The following is a 14,899-nucleotide window of genomic DNA, read 5'->3' as shown; positions in this document are numbered from 1 at the left end:
GAACCCCTCAACCTTCACCTCACGGCTCCATAACCAGCATCAACCACTCACTGCCACATTTGTATCTTTTCCTTATTTTTAAGCATCTAATCAGGTTTTTCTAAGATTCCTAGCATATCTCAGTACTCCTTTTGCCTCATCTTAATTCTTCATGTTTAACAAGTGAGTTTAGGGACATAAATGTTATAGTATCAGCCAGAATCCATATTGTGAGTAAGCAAACAATGCAAATTAGCCCACAAGATAGTAACATACAACTTCAGTACTGAATTTTCAAACAAATACATAGCAATTGGAAATCTATTAACATTCCCAAACAGTCAAAACCAAAATGTACGGAGCCTTTTGATGACACATAATACAACTGTACTTATTAAGGGTTAACATTACCATTCTTCAAGACAGTACCTTTGCCCACTTTCATTTACTCGGAGCTGGGGAAAGAGTTTAGAAAACAACAGAAACATTTGTAGAATAAAAAAGACTTCATGTTTCACTGAGAAAGTCAGAAGAATAAAATGCTTATAAACTGCTATGCCAGTCCAGCCTCCAGCAGCTGCTCATCCCTGACACAAGTAAACACCTTCCTTCTTATGATGCAAGTCACGATGCTGATAAGAGTGCCCTAAAATAACTGAGTATTATCTTAATGATTGCTTTTCAACAAACACCCAAATCTTCTACTACTCTTGGTTAAAAATAGCTAATCACCTTGTGGCAGTGTTTCAACTAATTGTAGAAAGGCACAAAGCCAAAAAAACCGAGTTCCAAACCAGGCAACTAGAAAATGTGCTGCACAAACTGGAAACGTGGAAAACCAGGACATGTGCTGCCTTGCCTCCAGCTGCAGGATGTTACCTCACATAGGGCAGCCCTTGGATTTCCACGTAGGTAAGAGAAGTCAAATCTGTGGTAGCCATCACTCCATGAGACTCTGATTTCAACTGAGAAAGGCAGAGAGCCAACACCTTTTTTTTCTCTTTTAGCATCCCCTTAATACAGTAATTTAAAAAACTTTTTGGCTTATAATTCCAGGCATGAGTTGCCACCCCCTATGGAGTCACAGAGGCATTTCAGGCCAGTGGGAACTGCCAAAAGCCAGCACCCTCCCACCAATCCCACAGTAATTCTGCACACAGTGGCTCGGGGCTGTTCACATCACATGCTGTACCCGCTTCTTTGCCTTTCCCGTACACTCACAACTCCCACCAGCAATTATGTAAAAACACACTTTGTCCAAGTATTATTGTCACCTAGAAAAAGCGTTCTGCCTTATTACAGCAGAGCTCAGCACTACCAAATGCTCTGCACACATTTCCTTCATGTTTGTCTCTTCTAAAAGGAAAACAAAAGAAAGGTGAATGAATATTTTTAGCCTTATATATGCTTCATAGGGATTTTCTCGGTGCTTTTGTATTAGAAAATCACTTTGCAGAATGTTCAGTGCTAGACGCACGATAAATTTCCACTGGAAAAAACTCGTTACATGACTGACAATAGTAAAGCCACAAATTACCGTAATTTTATGCCCCCCTGCAGCTAGTGGTATAAAACATAGTTTTCAACCTTGTTTTTACTTGCTGAATTTATACAAATTTATAATGTTATTGATGACAGTGAGAAAGACACACAAATGCAGAAATTGTATTCCTGGGCATGAAAAATATCGGAGCACAACATTTTATGTGTACTATAGAAGGTGAAAAATATAGCTGCCATTAAAACAAAGAAAGATGGAAAATGAAACTTTTTTTAAAAAAAGATTAATTCAACATTATATATGTATATTTATTTTCAGCTACCACATTTGATCAAGGCTCTTCCCTCCACCCTGGAATGCTAAACAGTTAACCAGCTGCAACACGTGATATAACTAGCTCTCTCACTATGAACATTAATATATGAAATACAGACTCAGTCACCAAAATCGTGAAGGAAAACTAAAAATTTGTTTAAGCAAAGACTATGAATAAATGGCTTCTAACAGATTTTCCAGTGCCCATACACTTTCTATTGTTTTTCCAACTTTTAGAGTGTAATTCTAGTTACAAAGAGTTCCAAGGGCCTTAGGACAGTTGCTGGAGATCATCATCAAGATTTACATTTCAGCTAACTTCCAGACATGAACTGTTCAAGCCACTAAACTAATCAGAAGAGGGATCCCAAGGAACCCTGCAAGTAACAAGGGCAATTGCTTGACTTATTTTTAATTTTGGCAGAAAGTTTTTCAGAGTATGGCTAGGTAGCAGGCTCAGCAGCCTCACACAGTTGCTTTGGTTGCAGCCCCAACCCAGGCTGCATCTTCAGTGCCAGAACACGTAAAGAAATCCTAACGGCTCCAGTGCTAAACACTGTCCCATATTCCAACTCGTTTTTAGATACATCCTAAATTACACTAACAACATTAGTTCCTACAGCTGCCTTTGAATTTGAGAAATGCAAGTTTTAAGATGCTGCTGCTAGAACAGACTTCGTTCGGGATTTTTGGCACAGGATGATGATGGTCCTCTTTCTTCAGTTACCCAGCTGTAATAACAGGACTAGTACCATCTTAACACCCCATGGTGGAAAGGTATGGGAGGATCAGATTTGGCTCAGCAGCCCAGATCAGTCCTTCACAGCCTCTTCCTTCATGGAGTTGGGTTTATAGCAGCCAACCCAGCCTTGGCAGCCCTTGCTGCTGCCACTGCTTTCTTCTCCAGTAAACCTTAAGAAGCAGTTGAGGAAGAAACAATGGGAGCTATGAGAAAGGCAAAGATCCACAGTAAGGCGTCAATCGATTCCAACCGCCAGCAAGTTGAGGGATGCTCCCTCCCCTCACAGTCATTCACTCCCAACCAAACCAGGCCTAAGGCATCATGCGGAAGCCAACAGAATCATAGAATAGTTTGGGTTGGAAGGGACCTTAAAGATCATCTAGTTCCAACCCCCCTGCAATGGGCAGGGACACATCCCACTAGAATAATAACATAGATTAAGATATAATATAGAATAAAACAGAATAATAGCTTTGTCTTCTTTCTGTCATTCACAATACCAGCTCTCACCCTTTCCAACTATTTTCCCAATACTTCCACCTTCTCCAGAGTTCCCTGTGGTAATCCTGTATTGTGGCAGTCACTCTCCATAGGCCTTTTCCTATAAATAAAAATCCAGCACTCGGCAAAATGGCCTCTCAAAAGCTTTCTTTGACGGCCTTGAAGTAGGTTAACCAAACCAGCCTTGTCTTGGTCGCAGCCCTTTATTTTCCCTCCATGACAAACTCTTTTCTAACTGGAAGTCCCTCCTCTCCTCCCCTGAAGATTCATCTCCACTTATCGACAACTCTCCCTATTACTCCACTTTTCAGATGTGCCCCGGTGTCACAGACTACATGAGCAGCAGAGGCAAACTGCTTACAAAGCCAAGAATTAATTTGCTGCTGGTTTTCAAGCCTCATCACTTTCCCTGCGAGACACTGAGGTTCAACTGCTTGCTGAAACTTGAGTTCACAGTCACTCACAGCTGAGTGAAATAACTACAAGAAACACAGAACTACAGAGAGGTTTGGAGCTTCCATTGCACACAATAGCAATTCTATAGATATCATTGCTTTATCGTGGTGCTATAAGGGTAATCGCATGAGAAATTTTGAAGCATTCGCCAACTGTAATATAGAGGTTTAAGAGTTTCAGAGAAAAGCCTTGCATTAATAGTTTTACCTGAAAGTAGATCAATGTGGAAGTCTATAGCAGGCACTACATAAGACAGTTCCTATTATCTCATTTTCTTAATTACAGGAAACAGTAAACTCAGACTTCCATATCTGCTCTTATTTCTGTATCTAATGGGGAATTAATTCTGAACTGAGGATCTGCACACTCATGTTAAGAAAGATGCCCTTGGATTACACGAGAGGTTCAGATGGAGCCACTAACTTAAAAGGCTTTTTGGTTTCCTCTGATTATCAAGTACCGGCAAACGGCAGACCAGAGGCTGCAACCATTCTGGAAAGGAAATATAATTTTGCAGTTGACTTTATGCAGATATTATGAGAACTATTTTAAGAAATGCAGAGAAGTCTTTGCTAAAAAAAAAGGACTAAATTAAATTACAGTGTCAGCTTTTTCTTATATGCTCACTTCTTTCACCTTTACAGGAATAATATACTGGTGCAGGAAATTGGACATTCCTTCTAGATGCTGACACGTTTCTCACACTGAAAGGCAAAACCTTCCTGTTACATCCATCATTTCTGTCACTTCCTCCTCTGCTGTGCTCCTGGAGAGTCCAGAAGCATCATATCTCAGAAAAGCAACAAACACAGTAGGAATGTGGTGAACACACTTCTAGTTTATTTCTCTGTCAATATGCGGGCTCATGATCCTACCTTCACTGTGATGAACCTCTCTTGTTACTGTAAGCTGCAGCTGGAATCCTGCTGACTCAGGCATTCAATCTATAAAAACCTTTCGAGCTGTCAGTGCCAAAGACACGATCCGTTCTGCTACTCCATTTTCAGCAGAGGGTACACATTAAGGAAATCTAAAGACAGCTACTAACCTACCAAACTACGTTTCTTGCTGTAGAAAAGGGTCTCAGGAGACTATGAGTTGAATGAACTGTTTTAGCTGATAAGGATAGAACTACAGCATGTAAATATCATGCTGCAATATGACTATATTGTTAGTTAACAAGGAAGCTTCACCCATGTTGAGCTCAAAACCCCAAAAGCACTCTCCTCCTGCCCCTACCTCCAGGGGAGGGGGAAAAGAGGCAAATCCATAATGTGACGCAGGGCACAGAAGTGAAATCAAATCATCTCAATTTGAGTAGCAAGCTTTTTCCAGTCCTCTCAAACCCCATCAAAACATAGTATTATGCAAACACATACACCCGCACACAATTTGCTTCTTACAGTACCGTGTCAGGTCATTTTATGTCAGCACACTCTCAGCTTCCCACCAAGGCCTCTGGAAAAGCACACTTGTATCTCTCGGACACTGCACCTGGTCTGGATCTTGCACAATCCCAGTTATCCACTAGCCAGTGGCAAATAATTCTTTTCTGCTTTAAAGGGGTAAATGCTATGGTCAGTATGACAGGGTACGTTTGGTATCTGGACTAATAAATCACTATGACAATTTTGCAAGACTGCCTTTCCACATTTTGTCATCTTACAAGGTTTGTTTCTTTGAATATGAAGCAGGAAATAATGGAACTGCCTACTTATTTGGTGAAGAAACGTTAACCTTCTAAACTCCATTTTTCTTCATGCTTGAAATGCCTGAGTCTTGGCATACAATGCAGAAGAAATATTATCATCTCAAGCGTATTCTTGACAAGTCAGCACAAATGCTGATTCCGCAAAACCTTCCCACTACAACCTTGTTTCAGATGGAGATGATTGTGTCCCAGAGTGGCACAAATCCCTCACTGTCCCACATTTTAAAGACAGGAGAGACTGCACTCTTCTGTGTAATTGCTCCTTAATCGTACAAGGAGCATTTACTGGAAGAGAAAATCAGAAACATTACCACCCAATAACAGCCTTAGCCTATCCTTTGAACAATCCCTGCTTTTCTCTCTGCCACATGGTTCCACAGGCCAGGGCTATTGCAATGCGGTCAGAGTGTACTTTTGCCCATCACCCTGTCCCTGCTGCCACAAACCCCTGGTAGTATTTGGTCTCACGGCCCTGCAGTGCCTCACCAATGTTATACTGGCTTAGCAGCCAGCTCATTCAACCCGTAACTTTCCATGAGGCCACCCAAAATGCAATTTTAGAGCTGAAAACAATTTAATTTGTAATCTTCAGTTACAGGCTATCAAATTTACTCTCCATTTCCACAATTGCAACTATTACATTTTAAGGCATTATTCCGTCAGAGTTCAAGCCAAGCAAGTTAGAAGACAAATGTGTAGATGCTAACCAGTACTAATCCTGTTTGATCAGACCTCGTGTTTGGGCACTAGCAACAGGAAAACCTGGCCGTGGCATTGCATGCTTCTTTTTTGCCTCAGAAGGCAGCAGCCAGCAAACAACCTGCCAGTATCGCGGCACAGGCTAATGATAGATGTAGCACTGGACAGCCAATTGCACCTGGTCCACAATCACACAGAGTTTCAAGTCTTTGTCAAAAAGTTAGTTCAGGTCTACAGATCCGCTGTTCACTTCCTCTGTGACAACCTGGCATTTGCTTCAAGTAATATTAATTCTCTTTCTTACCCTGTGTGCTAGCTCTGCTCAAAAAGGAGGCAACGGGCCAGTGTGATACTATGCTCAGATGTGACTCCACTTACTGGAACACAGCTACTGCTGTGAAAGAGAAATTCACAAGATGACCTCTAAAAACAAGAGCTGTGGAGCTAGAGAAAGGGTTGCCAAGTAGTTGACACAGACTTCAATTAAGCTGCTATTACACTGAAACATATAACGTAGCTGTAGCTTTAGAAAAAAGAAACACCTCCATTTGTGGAACGAAATAAACCAAGTGCTGCTTGATTTCAGATAGGGCACACAACCATTAAGCAACAAATGCAGTTTCCAATGTTAATTCCTTATCATGACAACCTAGGAAGAAAGGGTGCCAGATGGTTAGAGCTGCATAGGTGCAGTATGTTGGCGAGCCTACGCTTGTAAAGTAACAAAGGTCATCATAAAACCACACCATCGAGGGAGGAGACACAGCTAGGATTCAGAGTTTGTTTGGAAAAAAAAAAATTAACAACCTCTTTCACCCCTGAATTAGTTATGCCTCATTTTTTGAGTACAGTGAGAATTTTCTGTGTATTTATAAACATACCAGCTAGTTAATAAATTGGAAATTCTACTTTCAAGAATTAGGTCACAATTTATTCCCAGCCTTAACACATTCAGATTATTATACAAGTTTCTATCATTATTCACAGAGAAAAGGGATGTATTTTCAATGTATCATTTCAATTTGTAATTTATAAGTGTCATATTTTCCTGATTCCACAACTCTGGACTGGAAAACACCAGAGCAGGCTTACTCTCACATTGATACAAATAGAACAAGCCCACTACCCCCCAACAATTAAACCACTGCTACCTCTGCAAATAACGGACACTCCTTTGTTTAAAAGGCATGTTTTCATGGATATCCAGTTCTTGTATCCATAAAATTAACTGGACTAACAGCTGTGAGAATGAATTAAAGATGCCAAAACCCTACAATACAGAAGTTAGTGTAAAACTTATATTTTGTCTTTATATTGTCCACTGCCCATATGAGACACTTTAAGAGAATTACAATTGGTAGAAATCTAAAAAAAGATGTTTTTATTTTCTGTGTAGATACAGATGAATCTTCAAGATGATGTTCTTTACCCTAATACTTTCCCCCCAAAGTACATTGACCAGGCAAAGAACAACAAAGGATGAGACTGTGTTTCAGTTACAGTTACATACCCCTTCAGCAACCCAATATACATACACTTGTTGAATCAACAAGAGCCAAAATTACCATCAAAAGTCATCATCATCATCATCATCAAGAGCCAAAGTCATACAGCAAAACAGAAATAGCCTAGAAAGCTGCATCTTTCTATTTCATTAGCAATTTTCACAGCATTTCTATAAATGAATGTGTCTATCAATTACAGCTATGGAAAGTGCTGCTTAAACACAGTATTTATATTAAAAATTACACAGAGCATCATGCTTTTTAATCTTTTTTATTGAATGCAATATTTAATCAATTTGAAAAACTATATCATAAGACTGTCCGTTCATGATGCTTCCAATCCTCTTTGCCTCCATTTTTCCGCGTAGAACTTGAATGTCTCCTATAAATAGAGAAATAAACAAGTTCAACATTGTTTCAAGTTACTAAGTCTGAAGTAAGTCTTATGTCCTGACAAAAGCAAAATCTATTATTCAAAACTAGATCCGTATTGAAGTCTGCATAATTAAGAGAAATACCAGAGAGAGAGAATAAAAGGAAAAGGAAAACTTTGCCAAAAATGCATAATGAAGCTTCTATTACAATAATATAATCCATTTCATTTTAAAAATGAAAATACATTTTAACTGTAATCTCTAATTGTGTCAAAAAAGTTGAGACACTTTTAAAGACCAAGCTGCATTAAAGAAAAATTGAACAGGGAAAAGGAGCAATTTCAGTGACTTCAAAAAACCTCTTACTTTTACTAGCTAGAAGAAACATACATTCTAGGTTTCAAATTTACACAGTCCAAATAAAAAAATCCATTATAAATTATGTTGAGGTTGCAGAAAAGATCCCACAGCTGTTAAAAAGCTAAACCAAACAATTCATACCAAAATTTTCTCCAATTCTTTGCGAAATGAGAAAAGAAAATCACATTTATCATGCAGCAATACGGAGATATCGCGTAATAATCACGTCTATACAAAACTATAGAAGAATACTGATTTGAGAATATAGAAAATGGCAGTAAAAGGTCTGCTTACAGAGGGAACCTATAGTAAGTCACAAAAGTCTGCTTTCCTAAAATGGCACTAGCAGACTACTAGTCAAAGGAATAATGTGAAGGAAGTATTTAGTATTGGTAAATTCAGTGTCGTGCCACTTGTCACCTTCAAATAAGTTACATTTGTACACTCGCACATATCTGTTCGTAAGGCAGCCAGAAGCAAAGCTGCAGTGGAAAAATAATTCCTACATTTCTAAAACTCCATTCTCCTAAAGCAGCAGCTTGTTTTAGATACAAAACAAGTAATTAATGAAAGCTAAAACCCACTAATTGCTAATGAAATATACATTCTATGAGCCTTTTAAAGTTCAATTGCTTAGATAAATGCCCCAAGGACATTTGATAAAGGTACACCTGTAGATGAGTGCCTGATAAGGATCAGGTAGTTTAAATATCATAAGCCCCACGGGGTTTTATTTCAAGTTAAATCCAATGTAAGATTACTATAGCTCCTACAACACTCAGTACTTCATACATTACTTCCTTTGAGGAGTCTCTGCAGAGATCTAATCCGTCTGTCATTATTAATGCAATTTGTTTTATTAACATGGAACATACACAGTTCTGGAGATCTATTTTTTAATTAGGAAATACTCACAGGGGGTTCTGTGAAAGGAACAGGCTCTCCCACTTTCTTCAGAAAAGCTGCTAAAGATTTCAGAGATAGCTCGTGCAGCTGTATGTTCTTCACTTTTGTTTTCTCATACAGAGCCTTTACAGAAGCAACATCCCCATCCAATTCTGAGGAAAAAACCATAAAAGCCAAAAAAACCCAGTGGTTAACTCTTCCTCTGTTCACCCATTTCCACACCACACACTCCTACCTACTTGCCAAAACATATTCTAAATATTTTAATAAATGATATTCCAAATGTTGTGGATAGTCTTCGTATCCTACTGACGATTCATGTTAGGGAACAGACCAGACATTGTGGCTTCTCTTTTTATTTGAAGCTGGATGATCAATTCCTTCAAGTACATGCTGGAACCACAAAGGAGTAGAAGCTGCACAGTAAAAACACACCACTCTAGGATGTGAGATACAGAGCTACATGTCTCTTTCTGAAGCAAATTAAAAACAATAGCTAGAACAAATGCCACTCAAATTCAGCATGATCCCTCAGGAATCCGTACTGGGACCAGTGCCGTTTAGTATCTTCATCAATAATATAGACAGTGAGATTGAGTGCACCCTAAGCATATTTGCAAGTGACACCAAGCCAGGTGGTGCAGTTGCTACACTGGAAGGACAAGATGTCATCCACCAGAGGGACCTGGACAAGCTGGAGAAGAGGGCCTGTGTGAATCTCATGCGGTTCAACAAGGCCAGGTGCAAGGTCTTACACTGGGGTCAGGGCAATCCACAGTTTCAATACAGGATGGGGATGATGTGACCGAGAGCTGCCCTGCAGAGAAGAACTTGGGGGTGCCGGTGGATGAGAACCTTGACATGAGCCAGCCAACAGCTGCCTGGGCTGCATCAAAAGTGTGGCCAGCAGGTTGAGGGAGGTGATTCTGCCCCTCTGTTCCTCTCTTGTGAGACCTCATCTGGAGTATTGTGTCCAGTTCTGGAATCCCCAACATAAGAAGAATATGGAACTGCTAGAACAGGTCCAGAGGAGGGCTATAAAGATGATCAGAGGAATGGAGCTCCTCCTATATGAGAACAGACAGAGTTGAGGCTGTTCAGCCTGGAGAAGACAAGGCTCCGGGGAGACCTTACAGGAAGGGGGCCTACAAGAAAGCCAGGGAGGGACATTTTACACGGGAAGGTAGTGATAGGACAAAGGGGAATGGCTTTAAATTGGAGAAGGGAAGATTGAAATTAGATATTAGGAAGAAATTCTTCATGATGAGCGTGGTGAGGCACTTGCACAGGCTGCCCAGGGAAGTCATGGCTGCCCCATCCCTGGAGGTGTTCAAGGCCAGGTTGGATGGGGCCTTGAGTAGCCTGCTCTAGTGGGAAGTGTCTCTGCCCATGGCAGAGGGGTTGGAACTGGATGATCTTTAAGGTATGATAACTACAGAACAGAATTAAGTTCCCTTAATTAAGTGCACAATATTGTTATGGTTACAGGTGCTGGCTACATGAAAACTATAGCCTAAAGGAGCAAAGAAAAAGTTCAGATGCTCATTTTAGAACACAAGGAAAACCCACTTCATCCTATTGAGTAGGAGAATATTTTTGCTGACCCACTAACACTACTGCAAACCTTAAGTGTTTAGGTAACCAGTAACATTTTGTTGGATATCCATAAAAGAATCTGTTGTAGAGGATGGTGCCCAACTAATACAATTCTTGGTTTATTTAGAGCACTATTCACTTCTAGCTGTAGAAGAGCTGAGTGGATTTCTCCTTCATTTGAAGGGGAGAGGGGAGAAACACCCCCTCCCACGTCGAGTCATGCTAAACTATAAACATTTCTGCTGCTCAAACATTTGCTTCAGAAACATCAAGATCAAACTAAAGTGATCCCGGACAGTTTCACTGATATCAGGCTCCTAGCAGCAGCATAATAGTTCCCAGCACCCTGTGAACAACAAGGAAGCCATCATGTCCAGCTAAATTAATTTTGTTGCTTCAGAAAACGCAAACACTTGCAGTATGTGAGCTGTCTCACGTTCGTGCCTGTTCACAGTTGGAAGCACCATCTTCACAACCTACAAAACTGATGGCTCTTAAAAGATAAAAAAGCTTTAATTATGCAGATATGGATAGCTTGTGTCCCTTTCTCATGAGAAAAAGCTTCCCACTCACATCTGGCAAGCAGCAAAGCTCCTTTCTGAATGTGGGAGGCTACTGCAGAAACTGCATGAAGTGATGGTTTAATGAAAGCCTAATAGAAATTGTTAATGTTCTATTTCTTAAAAATAGCTGTATTTACTGTATGGGGGGGGAAGCACTAATACTGAGAGTGCATTTAAGGGATCATACAAATGTGCTTTTATATATTTCCTTTTTCTAGAAGGTATACAGTGAAGTATTATGTGTTTTGCCAGATGGAGGAAATCTAGTCCTGGCAGCGGATCACGTCTCAAGACAAGGAAAGGAGTAAGCGTTCCTTTATTTGTTCAGTCATGGATGTCCGAAATATGATAGGACTTCTTTCAGCTGTGATCTGTATTCTACTTTATCTTAGCTAAATGCATAATTACAATTTTATTTGTCCATTTATCTTTATAAGTAGCAGCAGTAACCAATGACAGTAATAGTACATATTATATATGGTGGGGATATAATATAGCAAATGTCCTCAAATATCTTAAGAGGAGGACAACACTTTACTTCCTGAAAACAGGAAGATGCAATGGAAAATGCAAAGTTACGCTAGTATGACTCATCCAGCCTTGCCTTGGTAAAGTGGGTCAAGTAATTGACGTGCACTCTTCTACCCGACAGAAGAGTAAAACAGATGTCTCATACAAGTGAGATGCCTATACGGGATAACCTGGGAACAGCTTTTGTAACTCTTCATGCTGGTACTGAATGTGTCCTCTAGAACTTGCTATGAGCCAGCTACACCTCTGCCTGAAGAAACTACAGCAACCATCTCTTCACATATTGTGTGGCTTCACATTTCGAATACACTCTAACTACTGTTTTAGGTACAATGGAGCAAGTGATTTGATTCTCTCCAAGCCCTATGTGAAATTGTTGTACTATGATATTGTTGGAAAAGATATTGAAAAAATTAATTAGCCTACTTATGCAATTGTTACTGAGGTAAAAGGCTAATGACAGTGTAGAACTGCAAGTACAAACGTGGTGACAAAAGGGCGTTTTTTTGTTTTATAAAAACATGTTTGAAAACTTACCCTGCTGTGAATGAAACTATGGGGCTAAACCATTTTGGTAGTGATTGCTGTTTTGAACATTCCTAAGCAAGTTAATTTTGTCATTTAGATGCCATGTCATGAGAAGTTCCACAAGTTGTTTCAAACACAGCAAAGCTTGTATTCCTTAAAACAATACCTTGGATATGGGTATGTACTGTTTTACTTAATTACTCCTGTTTATCTCCTCTGGGAGTACAAGGGCTTCTGTCATTATATCTTTTTGCTTGTAATGCGTTTGTGAAGAGAACCTACTCCCTCTAAAAAAACTGGAGGATCATTTCAGAACACACAAGGCAAAGGACACTACAGCACAGACACAAGCTTCCAGTAGAGTGCTGCCATAGGGGCTACCTGTCCTGGTTTTTCAAGAGTGTTGCAAACGTGTTTAAACAAGCAACTTGATTTTATTCTTTTTTTAGACCTGTTCCTTTCTGACTTCAACTAAAAAGAGACCTGACTAGCACTTCAAATCAACTTTTTATGTAAATCCAAATGAAGACATCTGGAATACTTAATTTAGCAAAAGTTAAAATAGGTAAAACCAATCCACACTAACAACAATCGTGTCCTTACATATTACTGATAGAGCTGATCACTTATAATTTTGAAACTCCCACATAGAAGGAACCAATATACTTATTGCATTTTTTGGGGAAAAAAAGCTAGATTCATTTTAAAAGCCACTTGTTTCTACAGTATTTCTCTCCACAGGTCAGGATAGATTTTTTTTCTGTTCCACGAAGCCCCTACTTAACCTCTATGATAACAGTATCCATTAATCTAATAGAATTCCTTTTGTTAAGAGTTCAAGGCTCAGATCAGTTGGTTGCTTTTCCAGCCCAAGAGCCAGGATAGTTTACAGCCCCAACAGACTTAAATAACACCCCCAGACAAACTGCCCATCTCCCTGTGCCTCAAACTGGAAAGCAAGTTACACAGTGCACCTCCTACTCCCCTTTCTAAGTGTTTCCATGATGGGATCTCTGAATGTCTCAAGAGTCCTTACTAAAAACACTATTCCTAAAAGAGTAAATTACCATAACATCTCATGAGGTAACAGTGTGCAGCTTGCTCATCTAGATGCTCAGGAATCAGTTCTAGAAGTCTCTCAATCTTCTTTGCCTGTGAAATTCAATGCACAGATAAAAAAGCATGAACTTCAAAGCTCAAAGAACAAAATAAAATTTCCAAAGTTAGGATAATTATTGGAGATCTTTTAAATTAAATGTACTCTACCAGTAACAGGGAACTGACTGTGCAACTAAAAACAGAGTAATTTCCTTCCCAAAATTTCATACGTAGATAAGAAACAGTCACAGAAATCAGGCACAAAATAAAACAAACAAAATGCAGGGCTAAAAGCCATGCTTCAGAAGCCTAAACATTAGTTTCTTAATTTTTCTTTTGAAGGAAGTAATTAATGTGTTAATGAGAATATGTCAGGATCTCAACCCATTTAAAAAAAAAAAGCAAACCACTCAGCAGCATTCACTGACCTAGAGGTCAATGGTAGCTATGATCAGTGCTTAAAAGAACTCAGATCACCAACTAATGTGCTTAAATTTTGCACCTTCCTCCCTCGATTTCTGATTCCAGTTTCAAAACCTTTCAGGTCTTGAATTAAAAAAAGTTTATCGAAATTAATAACATCTTTATCCCATACTACTAACTTCTATGTGTTATTAAAACTTCAGCTTGAAAAGCTAGAAAATGTAAATTTTTTAAATTTCTTCTACAGATACCAAAAGATTGTTTACCATCATCACATTCATCATAATCATTTCAACAGAACTGCTAATCTATGAGGCAGTTTCCACAAAACATAAACACGCAAACTTCCTTCATTTGAAAAGTATTTATTCTAGTTTGTGTTTAAATTGTGTGGGTCTTTGGGGTTGTTTTTTGGTTGTTGTTTGGTTGAATCATAGAATCACCAGGTTGGAAGAGACCCACCAGATCATCGAGGCCAACCATTCCCACCCATCTCTAAACCATGCCCCTCAGTACCTCATCCACCCGCACCTTAAACACCTCCAGGGAAGGCGAGTCAACCACCTCCCTGGGCAGACCGTTCCATTGAGTTTCCATGGGGGTTGTTTCAGGTTTTTTGAGTGTGGGTTTCTTTTTCTTTTTTTTGGTTGATTGTTCTGGGGTTTTTCTTTTGGTTGGTTATCTGGGGTGTTTGTTGGGGTTTCTTTGTTTGTTTGTTTTTTAATTTTTTAAAAAATTTATTTTAAAGGGGGCATATAAGGAGGGAGGGATGAAGAAGAGCATGCACACAAAAGAGAGCATTTCAAATTCTAGGGAATAAGCACAAAACCAGATACTCAAACTGGATACATTTCCAACCCACCATAACAAGTAATATGAAATCTGTCTTTTAATGAAAACACAGAGGCATTTTATCATTAGAGAGAGGCTGAGGTTTTAAGTTGTATTTGTATTCACACCATGTAATCGAAAAACCAGGTACTTTCAAGTAGTGATACTAAACTGGATAGTGCAGCTAAACACTTTCAGCACGATATTTGTCGGATATAAAGTATAACGTTAAAAATGCAGGAAACGCCTGAAACAACAGAAAAATATTAACTACACCCTC

The 14,899-nt window shown here is 39.3% G+C and overlaps 1 protein-coding gene across 1 annotated transcript in view; it reads right to left on the bottom strand.

Moving 5' to 3' along the window:
- Positions 1–7,664: 7,664 nt before the first annotated feature.
- Positions 7,665–14,899, bottom strand: part of LRPPRC (leucine rich pentatricopeptide repeat containing) — a 93,750-nt gene continuing 86,515 nt past the window's right edge. Inside the window, exons 36-38 of the mRNA XM_069852654.1 lie at positions 13,335–13,419; positions 9,059–9,201; positions 7,665–7,791 (exon numbers count right to left, since the gene is read on the bottom strand). Coding sequence (XP_069708755.1) covers positions 7,735–7,791; positions 9,059–9,201; positions 13,335–13,419 — 285 coding nt within the window. The 3' untranslated portion in view covers positions 7,665–7,734. The remainder of the gene's footprint in view (positions 7,792–9,058; positions 9,202–13,334; positions 13,420–14,899) is intronic.

Source organism: Phaenicophaeus curvirostris, chromosome 2 (assembly GCF_032191515.1).
Source record: "Phaenicophaeus curvirostris isolate KB17595 chromosome 2, BPBGC_Pcur_1.0, whole genome shotgun sequence".
NCBI classification, from domain to species: domain Eukaryota; kingdom Metazoa; phylum Chordata; class Aves; order Cuculiformes; family Cuculidae; genus Phaenicophaeus; species Phaenicophaeus curvirostris.
Note: the sequence above shows the minus strand (reverse complement) of the source record. Positions and strands in the feature narration are given on the sequence as shown.